General features: G+C 47.7%; 7 protein-coding genes across 7 annotated transcripts; 4 read left to right on the forward strand and 3 right to left on the reverse strand.

Annotated features, from left to right (window-relative positions):
• Positions 1-62: 62 nt before the first annotated feature.
• Positions 63-932, reverse strand: NSE1 (Smc5-Smc6 complex subunit NSE1; the record flags this gene model as incomplete). Its single annotated transcript, XM_002551859.1, has 1 exon — positions 63-932. One exon carries the CDS (start codon positions 930-932, stop codon positions 63-65), a length of 870 nt encoding a protein of 289 aa, XP_002551905.1.
• A 124-nt stretch (positions 933-1,056) lies between these two features.
• SSK1 (mitogen-activated protein kinase kinase kinase SSK1) lies at positions 1,057-2,844 on the forward strand (the record flags this gene model as incomplete). Its single annotated transcript, XM_002551860.1, has 1 exon — positions 1,057-2,844. One exon carries the CDS (start codon positions 1,057-1,059, stop codon positions 2,842-2,844), a length of 1,788 nt encoding a protein of 595 aa, XP_002551906.1.
• A 167-nt stretch (positions 2,845-3,011) lies between these two features.
• Positions 3,012-5,105, forward strand: APL1 (Apl1p; the record flags this gene model as incomplete). The annotated part of the gene is made up of 1 exon (XM_002551861.1): positions 3,012-5,105. One exon carries the CDS (start codon positions 3,012-3,014, stop codon positions 5,103-5,105), a length of 2,094 nt encoding a protein of 697 aa, XP_002551907.1.
• An 85-nt stretch (positions 5,106-5,190) lies between these two features.
• Positions 5,191-6,063, reverse strand: CMS1 (Cms1p; the record flags this gene model as incomplete). The annotated part of the gene is made up of 1 exon (XM_002551862.1): positions 5,191-6,063. One exon carries the CDS (start codon positions 6,061-6,063, stop codon positions 5,191-5,193), a length of 873 nt encoding a protein of 290 aa, XP_002551908.1.
• Positions 6,064-6,228: 165 nt separating this feature from the next.
• On the reverse strand, positions 6,229-7,794 carry THI73 (Thi73p; the record flags this gene model as incomplete). Its single annotated transcript, XM_002551863.1, has 1 exon — positions 6,229-7,794. The coding sequence occupies one exon, from the start codon at positions 7,792-7,794 to the stop codon at positions 6,229-6,231; it is 1,566 nt and encodes a 521-aa protein (XP_002551909.1).
• A 543-nt stretch (positions 7,795-8,337) lies between these two features.
• Positions 8,338-10,929, forward strand: KLTH0B02772g (KLTH0B02772p; the record flags this gene model as incomplete). The annotated part of the gene is made up of 1 exon (XM_002551864.1): positions 8,338-10,929. The coding sequence occupies one exon, from the start codon at positions 8,338-8,340 to the stop codon at positions 10,927-10,929; it is 2,592 nt and encodes an 863-aa protein (XP_002551910.1).
• A 151-nt stretch (positions 10,930-11,080) lies between these two features.
• SSL1 (TFIIH/NER complex subunit SSL1) lies at positions 11,081-12,493 on the forward strand (the record flags this gene model as incomplete). Its single annotated transcript, XM_002551865.1, has 1 exon — positions 11,081-12,493. One exon carries the CDS (start codon positions 11,081-11,083, stop codon positions 12,491-12,493), a length of 1,413 nt encoding a protein of 470 aa, XP_002551911.1.
• Between the last annotated feature and the right edge of the window lie 119 nt (positions 12,494-12,612).

The following is a 12,612-nucleotide window of genomic DNA, read 5'->3' on the forward strand; positions in this document are numbered from 1 at the left end:
ATAACACGCAGATCTTTGAATATCCGCGCACCGGCGGGCGGCACGACGGGAGGGCAACTCCCTCAGGCCATGTAGATGGCCTCTAGCACAGGCCGCTCACAACGCGCACACGCGTTGCTGACGTGTGCAACGTAGTGCTGGAAGCAGGGTGCGTGCCACGCACCCTCGGCGCACTGACACTTGACGCCCCGGAGTGCGACCTCGTCGCACACAGTGCATACTGGAACCGTGTATTGTGTGCGCAAGTACTCTTGCAACTCTGAGAGAGCGCGCGTGGCTAGCCCAAAGTGGCCCTCGTTCGTCCGGTAAAACCAGCGCAGCTGGCACAGTCGCGTCAGCAGCCGCTCTGTTTCCAGTGGTCCCAGATCGTCGAACTGGAATAGCTGGCGTGCGCCGGCCGTGTAACTCACGCGAAACCGTAGCGATTTCGAGTCGAACTCCGCGCTCAGTTCGTCCCGCCCGCTGCCTGACTGCACAAGCGCCTCGTCCACCGACCGTTCTACCGCGCTCTTGGCGCCCCGCGCCTCCGCGACTTCCTGCCCGGCCTCGAGCATTTCGCGCACGCACCACTGCACGTACTTGAGCTCCTCGATGGTGAGCGGCGTGGCAAGCTTGGTGTCCCCCGACGGTGAAACGTCAACATACGCGTACATCCATGCGCCAAGCTGGTCCCGCTGTCGCACCAGCTTGTAGTCCAAGGCGCTTAGCCTGACGTTAAGTCTTCCTACCATTTTCACGACCTGTGCCTCGGTCTCGCTATCCTCCAGCTGTTCGCCGTCGCGCTCCAGAGTCTTGAGTGCTTTGGCAAGCGCCTTTTCGCTGCACACGCCGCGTCGGCTCAATACGTACTGTAGTAAGAACTTTCCCTTATCTTCGTAGCTCAATTGCGCTTCATCGCCTCCAGATTCCTCCCGGACTGCGTCTACTTCCATTTCTATCACACTATTTTGCTGATCGCATCGGCCTGTCACCGACGATATATACAATTTTTAATCCAGAACACATCTAGGCGTTATACCCTGCATAGAACAAATCAACACAATAAAACTGGAGATAATGGCACAGAAAGTGGGTTTTCGGAGCCCGGTTCCAAGCCCATCGGGCTTGGCAGTTCAGGTTCCCCATAAAGAGATTCGTCTCAAAGTGTGGGTGCGGCTGGACTCGCAGAAACTCCCTCCAGATACTATAAACCAGGCTACTGCAATCGAGTTCGAGCGAGAAGACACAATAGACGACTTGAAAGACCGGATCTTCAGGAGGTTTCGTGACACGCGCTGGGCTCAAGAAAACGATAGTTTTGGGATCGCAATAGGGTGCTGGTGCGAGTGTGGGTTCGGAGCCACCAGCGCGGGCGACTTGAAAGATCTGCTGCTGCAGCCGGTGCCAAACATGGCCAGTAACGCTGCGCCGATAGATCTCAGCCACGCGCCACCATATATACGGCGCACCTCACGAACGTGCAGTCCACATGCCGCAACCTTGGGTACGCCTCCATCGTACTCTCCGCACCCGGCGCATCCCTCATACAACAAACTGCAGTGCAGCACACAGAGCTCGACGCCGCTGGCACAGTTGCGCCTAAGCGTGGGAGCGGGAAATAAGGAGCTTGGGGGTGGTATGGACGGGTGCGCGCTGTCACCCGTACGACTGGGGTCTGCAAGAAGACTGTCGCGCACTGCAACCCCCGCGGTAGGCGAAGTGGATCCTGACAGTATTCCTCACCAGTCACTGCTGGAGCCCGATGAGCTTGTGTTCAATGTTTGTAAGAACCTCTTTGGTGGCGTGGCAGCGCAAACTGCTAACGACGCGCTGGTAGTTTTTTCAAACAATCCTGACATACCTCTGTTCGATGAAACTATGGACGGTGCGCCAATGGTAGAGGACCTTACCGACTACAAGCTGGTGGTTGACGAGGAGCAGCTTCGCAAACTGAGCCACACAAACGACGAGGAAAATATAGACTGCCCCAAGCAAGCGATCCTTTTACTGCCTCGTGGTTTTGAAGGCGACGTAAATCTACCTTCTCCCAATGTTGCAACTCCTAGCGCTTCATCGCCGCCGGCTTTAGAAGAGGTCTCGCCTGGCGCCGCTATATCACCCACACAGCGAGTATCGCCGGTATTGATGACGTCTGCGCCGCTGGTCGAGGAGGAGATTGGGCTGGTACCGCCTCGGGACCCTATAGTACAACGTGAGGGCTCTCCCTTTATATTGAGCGCGATGGAGTCAGTTACTACCGAGTCTATAACAAGGGACAAAGTGTTTCCTAAGATTAGCGTTTTGGTCGTGGAGGATAATATGATTAATCAAGCTATCCTGTCGTCCTTTCTGCGAAAGCACAAAATACACTACAAGGTGGCAAAAAACGGTGTGGAGGCTGTCGATCGATGGAAGGAAGGGGGTATGCACCTCATCCTCATGGATCTGGAAATGCCGCTACTTTCCGGTATTGACGCCGCGAAAGAGATTCGAAAGTTGGAGAAACAGAATGGAATTGGTACTGGAGACCCTCTTGGGAAGCACGCGGAACTGAAGGGCCTTACGTGCAAAGCGCCTGTCATTATTGTGGCGCTTACCGCGTCCAACTCTCAAACTGACAAAACGGAAGCCCTCTTAGCAGGATGTAACGATTATTTGACAAAGCCTGTAAACCTTGACTGGCTAACCCGCAAAATAACAGAATGGGGATGTATGCAAGCCCTTATTGATTTTGATGATTGGAAGGACAACGATGAGAGGCTCAACTCCTGCATCGAACAGAAAGCGAAAGCGTCTCAAAAAACAACATCGACATCAAACGCTTCAAAATCGACGAACCTCAACAAGAGAATAACAACCAGCTAGTATCCCTGCTCGGTTGGACTAGTACTAGTGACGCATAAGTAGGAGAATGGACGTAATATTCAACAGAGTCGCGACAGACGGCCTCTGAGTTGATCTTGATTCGAAGTCTCAGTGAATAGCAGTCAATCACAACTACAAGCTACCGGAACGCCAGAACGAAGACCAGGATGTCCGAACTGCGGCTGTTCTCGAAATGCAAAGCGTATGAGATTCGAGCGGAATTGCAGCAAACCAACATAAAGAAGCATCGAGCCTCGGCAACGAAGCGAAAAGATGCTCTAAGGAAGATCATAGCCAACCTTTCCATGGGTAACTTCGGCGAAATGGCCTTGCTTTTCCCTGATGTCCTCCGCTTCTGGCAGGTCGAAGACGATTTAGAAGTCAAGCGTATTTGCCACCACTACTTAGTTGCGATGGCTCCGACGAAGTCCGGGCACTTTGCAACAGCGTTGTCTATGGTTTTGGAAGATTTCAATTCCGGCACCGAAGCAGTGCAGATCCTTGCCTTGCGTACGCTGTCTTCGGTGCCCCTTCCCGCCTATCTCGAAGAGGCCTCCAAATGCGCGAGTGCCGTATTGCATCAACACTCAGAGCCTGAGGCCTTAAAGAAGGCAGCACTCTACGCATTGTTAAGGCTCGCGCAACTGGATTCTGAGCGCTCACAATTGCTCATGGGCATTGTAGGCAAGGTGCTTCAAAGCGCAAAGGAAAAGCCTTCAGTGCGGGCTCACGCTTTGTTCGTGCTCTATCAAGAGGAGGAGAGCAGCAGTGAGACAAGAACTATGGGCCTTGGTCGCGACTTGTGCCTCTCTATGCTGGAGTTGCTACCGAGGCTCAACGAATGGGATAATGGGCGGGTTTTGGACGCTCTCACAGCCAACTACGTGCCGCAAACTCACGATGACGCGCATTTTATGATAGACAAAGCGCTACCTCAGCTTCAGCATGCTAACACGTCTGTGGTTTTGAATGCTCTTAAGCTTATCGTCTTTTTAACGAACTACGTTGACCGCTTGAGTGAAAGCATTGTGAAGCAACTTTCCAGTTCTGTTATAAGTCTTTTGAATAAACCACCGGAGTTGCAGTTTTTAGTGCTCCGTAATGTCATTCTGTTGTTACTTGGTAGAGAGAAACCTTTGCTAAAAGTTGACGTTCCATACTTTTTTGTTGAGTTCAATGACCCTATCTACATCAAAGACACCAAGCTCGAGATTCTGTACCTGCTTGCCAAGGAAGATAACTTGGCTCAGATTTTTCAAGAACTTAAGGAATATGCGACTGATATTGATATTCAGATGTCTCGCAAAGCCATCCGTGCCGTTGGAAACCTGGCTGTAAAGCTCAAAAACTCCGTCGACGAGTGCATCAATCTCTTACTGGATCTCCTCGACTTTGAAGTTGAGTATATTGTGCAAGAAATTATCTCTGTGTTCAAAAACGTCTTAAGAAGATACCCCGAAAAGTCAAAGCTTTGTTTATATAAGCTTGTGCGTTTTACAGACTCCGTCCAGGAGCCGGAATCACGTAGCTCAATGATTTGGATCATCACCCAGTACTCGTCTCAACTTCCAAACTATTTTGAATTATTTGAAGGATTCAGCAACAACTTTCTTGAGGAATCACTGGAGGTTCAGTTTACAATACTAAGTTCAACAGTTAAACTTTTCACCAGGCATCCTACGCCAGCGACGGAGAAGCTGTGCATCAACATTTTGAAATCATCAACTGAAAAGTTAGATAATCCTGATTTAAGAGACCGTGCGTTCATGTATTGGAGATTATTGTCCTGTACACAAAAGTCTGGAGGAAATATTCTAACCATGGACGCGGTTAGAGAGGTGGTTGACGGGAACTTACCTCTAATCACTCTTAACTCCCGTTTGGATCCACATGTTATTGAAGAATTAGAGCTCAGCATTGGCACTATTGTTTCCATCTACCTAAAGCCCGTCAACCAAGTTTTCAGGCTAAATAAGCCAAGGGTTCTGCCGAAAAGCCCCGCCCTAAACTCAGATAAAGACAACCTGGAAATTATAGCTGATGACACTCGGAGTCACTCTTCGAGCTTTACCGATGATAGCTCGTTGGCATCTCGCAGGCAGTCCTCTTCTCCTGTCAAAAAAATGGATGATTATGACAGGCCAGCAGAGGTCGTGAACCAGCTGAAGCTGAAAAGAAAAACCAGTAGCGCCACTTCTCTTTTGTCCAGAAAACCATCCGTACTTGGAAGAAAGCTATCTATGAAAAGACCATTTGGTTGAAAATATCAGACCGGCAGGGCCTGGCGCCCGCAGGGTGATGATGATGCTCATCTATAGATACAGTTTAGTATATGTTACAAACAACTTAAAACAGAAGAATTTTAACAGAGCTCTTCTTGCCTAGAAACTCTTTGAGGACTTTGAGGAGGGCTGTACAATCATCGCTTGTGAAAATAGTGTTCATTTTAGGGTCTAGATAGCTGGCATCCACGAAGATGTCCAGTTTGTCCTTACCCAGAAAGAACGCATCCGTCTCCTGCACGATCTTAAGCATCCTCCCGGGAGTTGCAGTAAAGAACTTCACCATCGCATCTCCTTTCTTCTTTCCTTTGTTTTTTGCTTGACGGTCTTTAGAGCTAGGTGCTTTAAGAAGTTGGTCAACCCTCGCTAAATCTTCTTTCAGCTTATTCTTTGAAAACAGCTTCACAGCATTTTTGGAGCCTCCTAGGCCTCTGAATACATCAGCAACCCTAAGGTTAGACGTGGAGAGTACGATCGCCCGAGGAGACTTGGAAAAGTTGTTCACAAAATCCAAAATATTATGCAGGCTGCGTTCCTTATCGTACCTCTCAGTCGAAATGAAGTCGGTTTTCTTGAAATACAGCTCTTCGAGCTCTAAGGCACTTAAATCGGGGTTCTTTTCCCTAATTAGAGTCCCAAGGTGCTCGGCGATACGTTCTGACGAGCTTCTAGGAAGTTGTTTCTTCTGCTCCCGGTCAGCCTCCAGTTTTTCCAACTTTTTTTGATGTACTTTTGATTTTGCTAGCTTCTTCTGACGCTTGCTCTGCGGCTGCTTTGCTGTCTCGTCCTCTTCGCCAGCTGAATGAGGCCGCTTTGCGTTTTCCGAATCGCTCGCGCTATGGTTTGGTTGTTCCTCGACGACATCGCCGAAGTTTTCACCCTCTGAGCTGTCGACTTGGTAGTCTAGTCCATCATCTAAGTCATCTCCTAACGGCATGTTGCTTGGGTATTGAATACTTGTTTGCAGTTGTTAAGGTGTTTTTTATTTCTTCAAAGTTCGAAGCTCATCGCTTGAATTTCTGATTATTTTCAAATGAAAAACCCGACGTCAGAATAATTAATTATTATGTACGTATACCTATAAGCATGAGTGAATAGTCTTCTAATAAACATACCTGAAACTTCTGTTCTCAATGTCAGTGAGATCCAAAAACTGATAACTGGAAGTAACTTGTCCTTCTTGTTCACGGTCTCTTTTTTTGTTCTCTTTTTTGCAAAGATAACCGATGTACAACTGCAGAGGGACACATACACACTGCGTTACCAGCAGTGCAATCTTTGCAGGAATATACCGCGGGGCGGAAGACGTTCTAAACATTTGAGGGGCAACAATGCACGAAACGTTGTAAACCACCATGGTTATGGCGTTACGGAAAACACGCTTAGAATAACCTGATGTGTTGCAGCTGTTCCAGATGTAGATATTGGTGATCACACAAGAGCCACTGTATAGCAGATACAGTGCAAATAGGTTGCCAATCTTGTGAGAAAGAGGGAGACATATCATCACAATGCACCCGATAATGGCAGGGATGTACATTGAAAAGGTGACCAGCGTGTAGTGGCCCCATAGAGAGAGCATCTGTGTGGTGATCAAAATGATAAGCGCCGTGATGGCCCCAATAGGCAGTTGCAATAGAGCAGTCTCATACTTATCAAATCCAAAAGTTTGCGTTATGGTTACGGAGAATGTTCCAATCGCACCTGTCGAGATTTGAGAGCAAGCAGTGAGGAGCAGCATGGGGTAAGTGAGTTTGTCATGGAAGAAAAGTTCCTTCAACTGGTGTTTTTTGAACTTTTTGTTCTCCAGCCCTGTCTGGTTAGCTCGAATATGTTGCAAGACTTCAATCTTTTCCTTCTCATCCAGGAACCAGGCGTTGGTGACGTTGTCTGGCAGGTACAAAAACGTGATAACACCAAAGAGCACTGTCACTAAGCCTACCACGAGAAACATGATCTGCCATGACGTGAAATCAGTCCCGTGATAATGGAGGAATCCAAAAGAGATGAGTCCGCCAACAATGTAACCTGTTCCTGCTTGCGTGGCCCAGAATCCAATCCGCGCGGACTGCTCTGACTTCGTGTAATACATGCCACTAATTGCTATGCACCCAACAGCGCTACTGGACTCGAAAAGCCCGAGCAGCGTCCTGACAATCATAAGCGATGCATAGGATTTGCAGGCGCTGTGGCAAGCTAAGACCGCGCCCCAAAGAGTGATAAACACGCCCATTACCTTCGAGATTGGATACCGCTGAATACAGAAGGTCACAAATGGCTCGGCAAAGATGTACGCCGCCGAGAAGATCGTTCCCAGGTTCGAGAACTCGTCTCCCTTCAAGTGCTGTTTGATGCCCATGGACGCCGCGTAGTTCAGCAGCGCCTTGTCCAGAAACATCAGCAAATACGTGCAGCACAGGAATGGTAGAATGAAGAAGTCCACCTTGCGCAGCAGCTTCGGCTCTAGTTCATGGCTTCCGTAGTAGTTCTTGGCCATCTTCTCGGCTACGTCAACCGCGCTGGACTCGTCACTCAACGCGACGTTTTCCGCGTGCGCCCTCTTCAGATACTGCAAAGCAACATCCGCATCCTCTTCTGTACACACCGCATTCGTTTTCTCAGTGATCTGCTTCTTGCTGTTTTCAGATTCCGTAAGCGACGCTGACATTGTAACGAAAACTTCTTCTCAGCTGCCGACTACAAGAAGCTTAGAATGTTCTTCTTGCTGGTTTTATCCGTGGACAATGGTCAAGTCAGCTCATCATAAGACCCTTTCATTTCTGTTTCTTAAATACTTCATCTTACCACTCTTCTTCAGCTCATCAGCCGTTCTTTTCATCCAGCTTGCGGGAAACTGTAAGCATGGTTAGAAAAACTTAACTATATATGAGAGTAAATCTCTCGACCGAAAACATATAATTCGTTTGATGATCCGCACCTTTAATGCAGTTAACATTACTATCGTGAATTAGCCGGAACTGTGCACCAAATGAGGGTTTTAAGTACTCAGTTCCTCATTGTTGGGTTTTGCGTTCTTCTTGTGCGAAATATATGAATTAATGCATGGAAGCTTGTCCTGCATCTATATTGAGTTATGTAATCATACATGGGCGGGTAAATGCAAGGCACACAAAAATGCTCGAACACAAAGGCCAGGCTTGTCTGAAGCCTAAGCAGTGCTCAAGGAACATTGAAAAACAAGTTGCTGGAAATGAATGTATTATTGAGCTTCCTTGCGCTGAGCAAATTCTTTTTACTGGCGATTGCAGTTCCAGTGAGAGATGATGACCTTTACACGGAGATGGTCGAGGCACAACTAGATGAAGAGTTCGAGGAGCAGGTCGAGAGAACAGAGGTGCGGTCATCTGGCTTTGAGAGCAGCCCTGGTGCCACCGGGAGGGCTCTGTTCGGGCTGTCTGACGGGCTCTTCGAGGAATTCCCGTTTCTCAATTACGTCGACGTGTTTTACGGCACAGAAGGCGGCGGCCACATGTTTCCTGGAACAACTGTACCGTTTGGGATGTGTAAGATGGGAGTTGACGTTCTGCATCCGCACTCCACGGACGCGTACTCTGGCTACCACTCTACGGGCGATGTCTGCGGCATTTCGATGCTCCACGAGTCTGGAACCGGCGGGTCGCCAACGTACGGGGTCGTTTCTCAGCTTCCGCTAATGGCCAGCAGTGCCAGTGATGTGGACACTAGTAGACAGATCGCCTTCCCACGGTCTAAGCCGGACGCCGGCCACATAGGCTACTACAGGGTCAGTCTCTCCAACCGTGTCACGATTGAGTTTTCTTCCAACAGCCGCTCCGGGCTTTATAAGTACACGTTCCCTACTAAGCATCAGCAGCATCATATGTCACCTATAGTGATGGTCAATGTCACGCAGCACTTGCACTCGGTAAAGAGACCGTGGTGGACGCAGAATTTCGAAGGGGGCTACATCAAAGTGGACAAATCGTACAAGTCCTACAGAGGCAAAGCTTATTTCTCGGGCGGGTGGAGTGACCCAGGCACTTGGAGCGTCAGCTTTTATGGTGTGTTTGACAAGCCTGCAAAAAGAGTTCGCGCTTTCCATGGTTCCAAAGCCTACAACCGTCTCAGATTAAATTTGGCTAAAAGCCTAAACTCAAATATGGGTATGCTCTTTGAGTTCGAGAAGGGCACTAAGGTTCTTTATTCACATGTCGGGGTCAGCTTTAGCGAAACGGATGGCATTAATGTGGCAAGACAAAACCTTGCACTGAACTACCCGGAAGAAAACATGTTCGATCTTCACTGGAGTGTCAGAAGTACGGCAGAAGCCTGGGATAATGAGGTGTTTTCTAAAGTCAACATTGATGAATCAAAAGAAGATCCCATTATCGTGGAGAAAATGTATAATGCCCTTTATGGTTCTCACCTCATGCCGTCAGACAAATCAGGACGCGAAGCGCCATGGCCCACAAACGAGCCTTATTATGATGATTGGTTTACACTCTGGGACACTTTCAGATGTCTTCATCCGTTGCTGAACATCTTAAACACGAAAAGAAGCGCCGATATGACACGCAGCTTGATAGAAATTTGGAGAAAAGAAGGCTATATGCCGGACGGCCGATCTGCTAGTCGGAGCGGCAGGACCCAGGGCGGCAGTAACGCGGATATCGTTCTAGCAGATGCATTTGTAAAGGGAGTGGGAGAAGGTGTTGATTGGCAGGACGGGTTCAGCGCTATGCGATCAAATGCTGATAAAAGCCCAGAATATATTTTGGACAAGGCCGCCCCAGACTCTACAAACAAGTATGGTAGAGGTGCCCTTAATGACTGGCTGGAACTAGGATATATCACTAGAAGATTTTCTCGGTCAGTAACCAGAACAATGGAATACGCTTACAATGATTTTGCCTTATCAGTAGTTGCAGAAGGACTCGGTTACTTTGAATTAGCGAAGCAATACTTGAAGAGATCTTCCAACTGGCAGAATATATGGAATTTTGAGGCGACCACGCCTGAATACGACTACAGCGGTTTTATCCAGCCCAAAGATTCTAATGGCAATTTTATCGAGAAAAAGTACAATCCTCTGTCTTGCTTCGGGTGTTACTGGCGTGACGATGAATATGAAGGAAAGCCTATAGAATACGGCTGGGCTGTACCGCACGACATTCAATCTCTTAAAGAATTCATTGGTCCAGATGAGCTGTTTATGCGTCGCCTTGACGACATGTTCGACCTGTATGGAGATGGAATCGCGGACATCGGTAATGAGCCTAGCTTCTTAACACCTTACCTGTTCAACTTCATCAATGCTCAGTATAGAACATCCGAAACCCTTGGTTACCTTATCGACCATAAGTTCCTTCTCGGTCCTAAGGGCCTCCCTGGAAACTCCGATGCAGGGGCCATGCAAGCTTGGCTATGGTTTGGGCTTGTCGGGTTCTATCCAATTGCCGGAACTGACATTTACCTGATAACCAGCCCCAAGATTACTGAGCTAGAGATCCAACTTGAGGGGAATGGTAAAGCTTTGATACAAGCCCACAATTTGTACGCAGAAGATGCTGACAGTGAATACGATTATGACAAAGCACACAGTTCTTTTACTCGTAATCTCTACATTTCAAGTGTTGAGTTGAATGGAAAACTCATCAACCGTAATTGGTTCACTCACGAGGAGCTTTTTGGAAGCAATGGCGGTCTGTTGGTCTTTACCATGACTGACGAACCAACCTTTTGGGACGCCGACGGTGAGTATCCGCCTAGCAGAGGCCACTTTCAAAGAGATGACATAGAGCGGCCAAATCGGTTGGTAGATTAGTTATGTAAAAGGTTCAGTTTTTAGCTTATTATCATTGATATTCTCTGTCATATGATCAACATCTATTGCACTTGAAAAATGTCAATTTTAATTTGGATGGACTTTCAAAGCACGTTCGCACTGATCAAGCTTCCACGCCGAGCAGCAGCGAATGGCTCCTATTGTTGAGTCAGATTCTGAAGATGAGTCCTTGAATCGGCCCAAGAAGCAAGTTAGGGGGCGGACATCCAAAGGCAAGAAGCATGTCAGGATTGAAGAAGACTACAACGAGGATGGCCATTCTATGAGTGAGGATGATGAGAATCTGTTCAGCGAAGATGAAGCAGACTCTGGGCCATCCAATGGGAGAAAGAAGAAGAAGCTAGCAAACAAGAACCTTCAAGGCGCGAACGGAGGTTACGCTTGGGAGGAAGACATCCAGAGAAGTTGGGATTTAGTTAAGGTTGACGATGAAGGTAATATGGCGGCTTTGGTGTCGAGCATCATCGAAGCAAGGAAAAAAAGAGCTAGCAATAAGAACTTGACACCTTTTCAAAGGGGTATTATACGAACTATGGTTTTGGTGCTTGATTGCAGCGATGCGATGATGGAGAAAGATTTAAGGCCCAATCGATACGCAATGACCATTCAGTACGCAATCAATTTTGTTCATGAGTTCTTTGACCAGAATCCTATCTCTCAAATAGGGATAGTCTGTATGAGAAACGATCTGGCACAGTTGGTGAGTCAGGTTAGTGGAAATCCTCAAGACCACATCGATGCACTTAAGGCGATCCGGAAGCAAGAACCAAAAGGCAACAGCTCTCTTCAAAATGCGCTCGAAATGGCGAGAGGGCTTCTGTTGCATGTGCCTGCGCACTGTACACGCGAGGTTCTAATAATCTTTGGGGCTCTTTCCAGTACGGACCCAGGAGATATACATCAAACAATTGCATCTTTAGTCCAAGAACGCATCCGCGTGCGAGTCATTGGACTTTCTGCTCAGGTAGCCATTTGCAAGGAACTTTGCAAACAGACGAACTACGGCGACAACTCGTTCTATGGGGTTATCCTCAACGAAGTCCATTTCAAAGACTTATTCGCCGAGGCCGTGACGCCTCTCCCAGTGAACAAAATTAACAAAGGGTTCACTTTAGTTAAGATGGGCTTTCCAACAAGAGTCTATGAAGATATGCCTTCCTTCTGCACATGCCACTCTAAACTCATGTATGGAGGGTACTTCTGTCCCAACTGTAAAAGCAAAGTATGTTCACTACCCACTGTCTGTCCTTGCTGTGATTTGATGCTCATTCTCTCCACTCATCTTGCCAGATCTTATCACCATTTGATGCCCCTAAAAACATTTCAGGAGGTCGATGTTGCAGAGACTTTTCCCACTGACACCTGCTATAGTTGTCAGAAGCGGTTCCCGCGTCTGAAGAATCAGAAGACACAAGAGCTCTTAACAAGCTCCAGATATAGGTGCGCTGATTGCCATCAGGATTTTTGCATCGACTGTGACGTATTCATTCATGAAATTTTGCATAACTGTCCTGGGTGTGAGTCTCAACCGGGGATATGGTGAAGAGGTCTTACGTTTTAAATAAGTGGCTAGGTGTTAGTGTTTACTTTTCGCAACTCGAGATTAATATTTTGGTGGCATTACGTGAGTTTAAGTTACAATATACATTGATATTTGATAAA

Source organism: Lachancea thermotolerans (genome assembly GCF_000142805.1).
Source record: "Lachancea thermotolerans CBS 6340 chromosome B complete sequence".
NCBI lineage: Eukaryota > Fungi > Ascomycota > Saccharomycetes > Saccharomycetales > Saccharomycetaceae > Lachancea > Lachancea thermotolerans.